Below are 1,218 nucleotides of genomic sequence, written 5' to 3'. Positions count from 1 at the left end.
CTGTCCTGATGACCTCAGTAGTTACATTGTAGTGATACAGCCAACGGTTTTTCAAGTGGTCATTGGTTACCGCAGTCTGTATGCTGTTTCTCCCGTTGAGGGCCTTCATTGCCTGAATCATTTCTCCATTGGTTTTGATGGGGAAATCTGTCCCACAGGTGTTAAGCAGGTACCTCCACTGGACCTGCGAGTTCAGCAGATCTTTCATGCAGTTCAAATCGGCCTGCACTCGGGACCATGAGGCATATACCACGCTTTCTAATCTACTGGCTATAAACACATTAGGAAAGCAGGAAATAATTGCCTCCACAGCCTTCTGGAATTCTTTGGAGGCTTTCTGATCCACATGCACACAGTAGATATTCTGAGGAGCATAAACAGCTCGTAGAAGTCGCTCAAACATCTCAATCTTCTCATGGATCACCATGGAGTAGGCAATGGGAAAATCATTTCCCTCTTCACTGAGAGGTGCTGTAATAAAACCTCTATTTTCAATGTAAGACGGACAGTCCTTTGTCACATTACGGTAAAAGTCCTCGGATAAAAGAGTTTGTCTTCTCCTGGATGCCAGAAGCCCTTTTAATTCGTCTTTCTTCCCCTCTGCGTCTCCACTGATGATAGCCAAGCAGCCAGGCAGGTCTGAAGAGAACTGCTGTGGTATTTTGAGATCAGGCAATGACTGCCTGTTTAAGGCAGTTTCCCAAAGGAGACAGTGACGTACCGATGACGATTAGTAAGATGGTCCTCAACATCCTTGTACAAGCCATGTCCTTGCTTGAGGTGACCACAACACACCTTGTCTCTTTAGTGCGAGTTAGAGTTTGACCAGTGCGACATGGTCTGTTGTAATGAACACAAGCTGAATCTGCCCCCCTGAGTAGGTGTGTCAATCTAAGGTGTGGAAGGAGCTTATTGAGTATACTATCCAATAGTTCCTGAGTAGGGTGTGGATGTATTGCATGTCGTTATGGATGTTACAGTGGAAATTTCATATTTGCTATGTTGGCAACAGTGACAACGGAGAAGATGTATGAACAAAGTATTAAAGTTGTAAAGACTTGTTTAAACACATCAGATTAACGTAACCTACATCTGTTGCTTATAATGACACTAAACATTTTCTTAATCATTTTATAATACTCTGGTTTGAAATCAGACTCCCTACAGCCATCAAAACAGTCAATTTTCAAGATGCACTAACGGCATCAAGTAGAAAAT

At 43.0% G+C, this 1,218-nt stretch overlaps 1 protein-coding gene across 1 annotated transcript; it reads right to left on the bottom strand.

Annotated features, from left to right (window-relative positions):
• Positions 1 to 25: 25 nt before the first annotated feature.
• LOC116380937 (beta-1,3-galactosyl-O-glycosyl-glycoprotein beta-1,6-N-acetylglucosaminyltransferase 3-like) lies at positions 26 to 820 on the bottom strand (the record flags this gene model as incomplete). The annotated part of the gene is given in 2 exon segments (XM_031842748.1): positions 26 to 707; positions 709 to 820. Coding segments are annotated over 2 exon segments (741 nt in total), but the record flags the coding sequence as incomplete, so codon positions are not given.
• Between the last annotated feature and the right edge of the window lie 398 nt (positions 821 to 1,218).

The sequence above is a fragment of the Anarrhichthys ocellatus genome, unplaced genomic scaffold, assembly GCF_004355925.1.
Source record: "Anarrhichthys ocellatus isolate YVR2014 unplaced genomic scaffold, GSC_Weel_1.0 scaffold9903, whole genome shotgun sequence".
In the NCBI taxonomy this organism is placed as follows: domain Eukaryota; kingdom Metazoa; phylum Chordata; class Actinopteri; order Perciformes; family Anarhichadidae; genus Anarrhichthys; species Anarrhichthys ocellatus.
The sequence above is the reverse complement of the archived record's forward strand: the minus strand, read 5'-3'. Positions and strand labels throughout refer to the sequence as shown.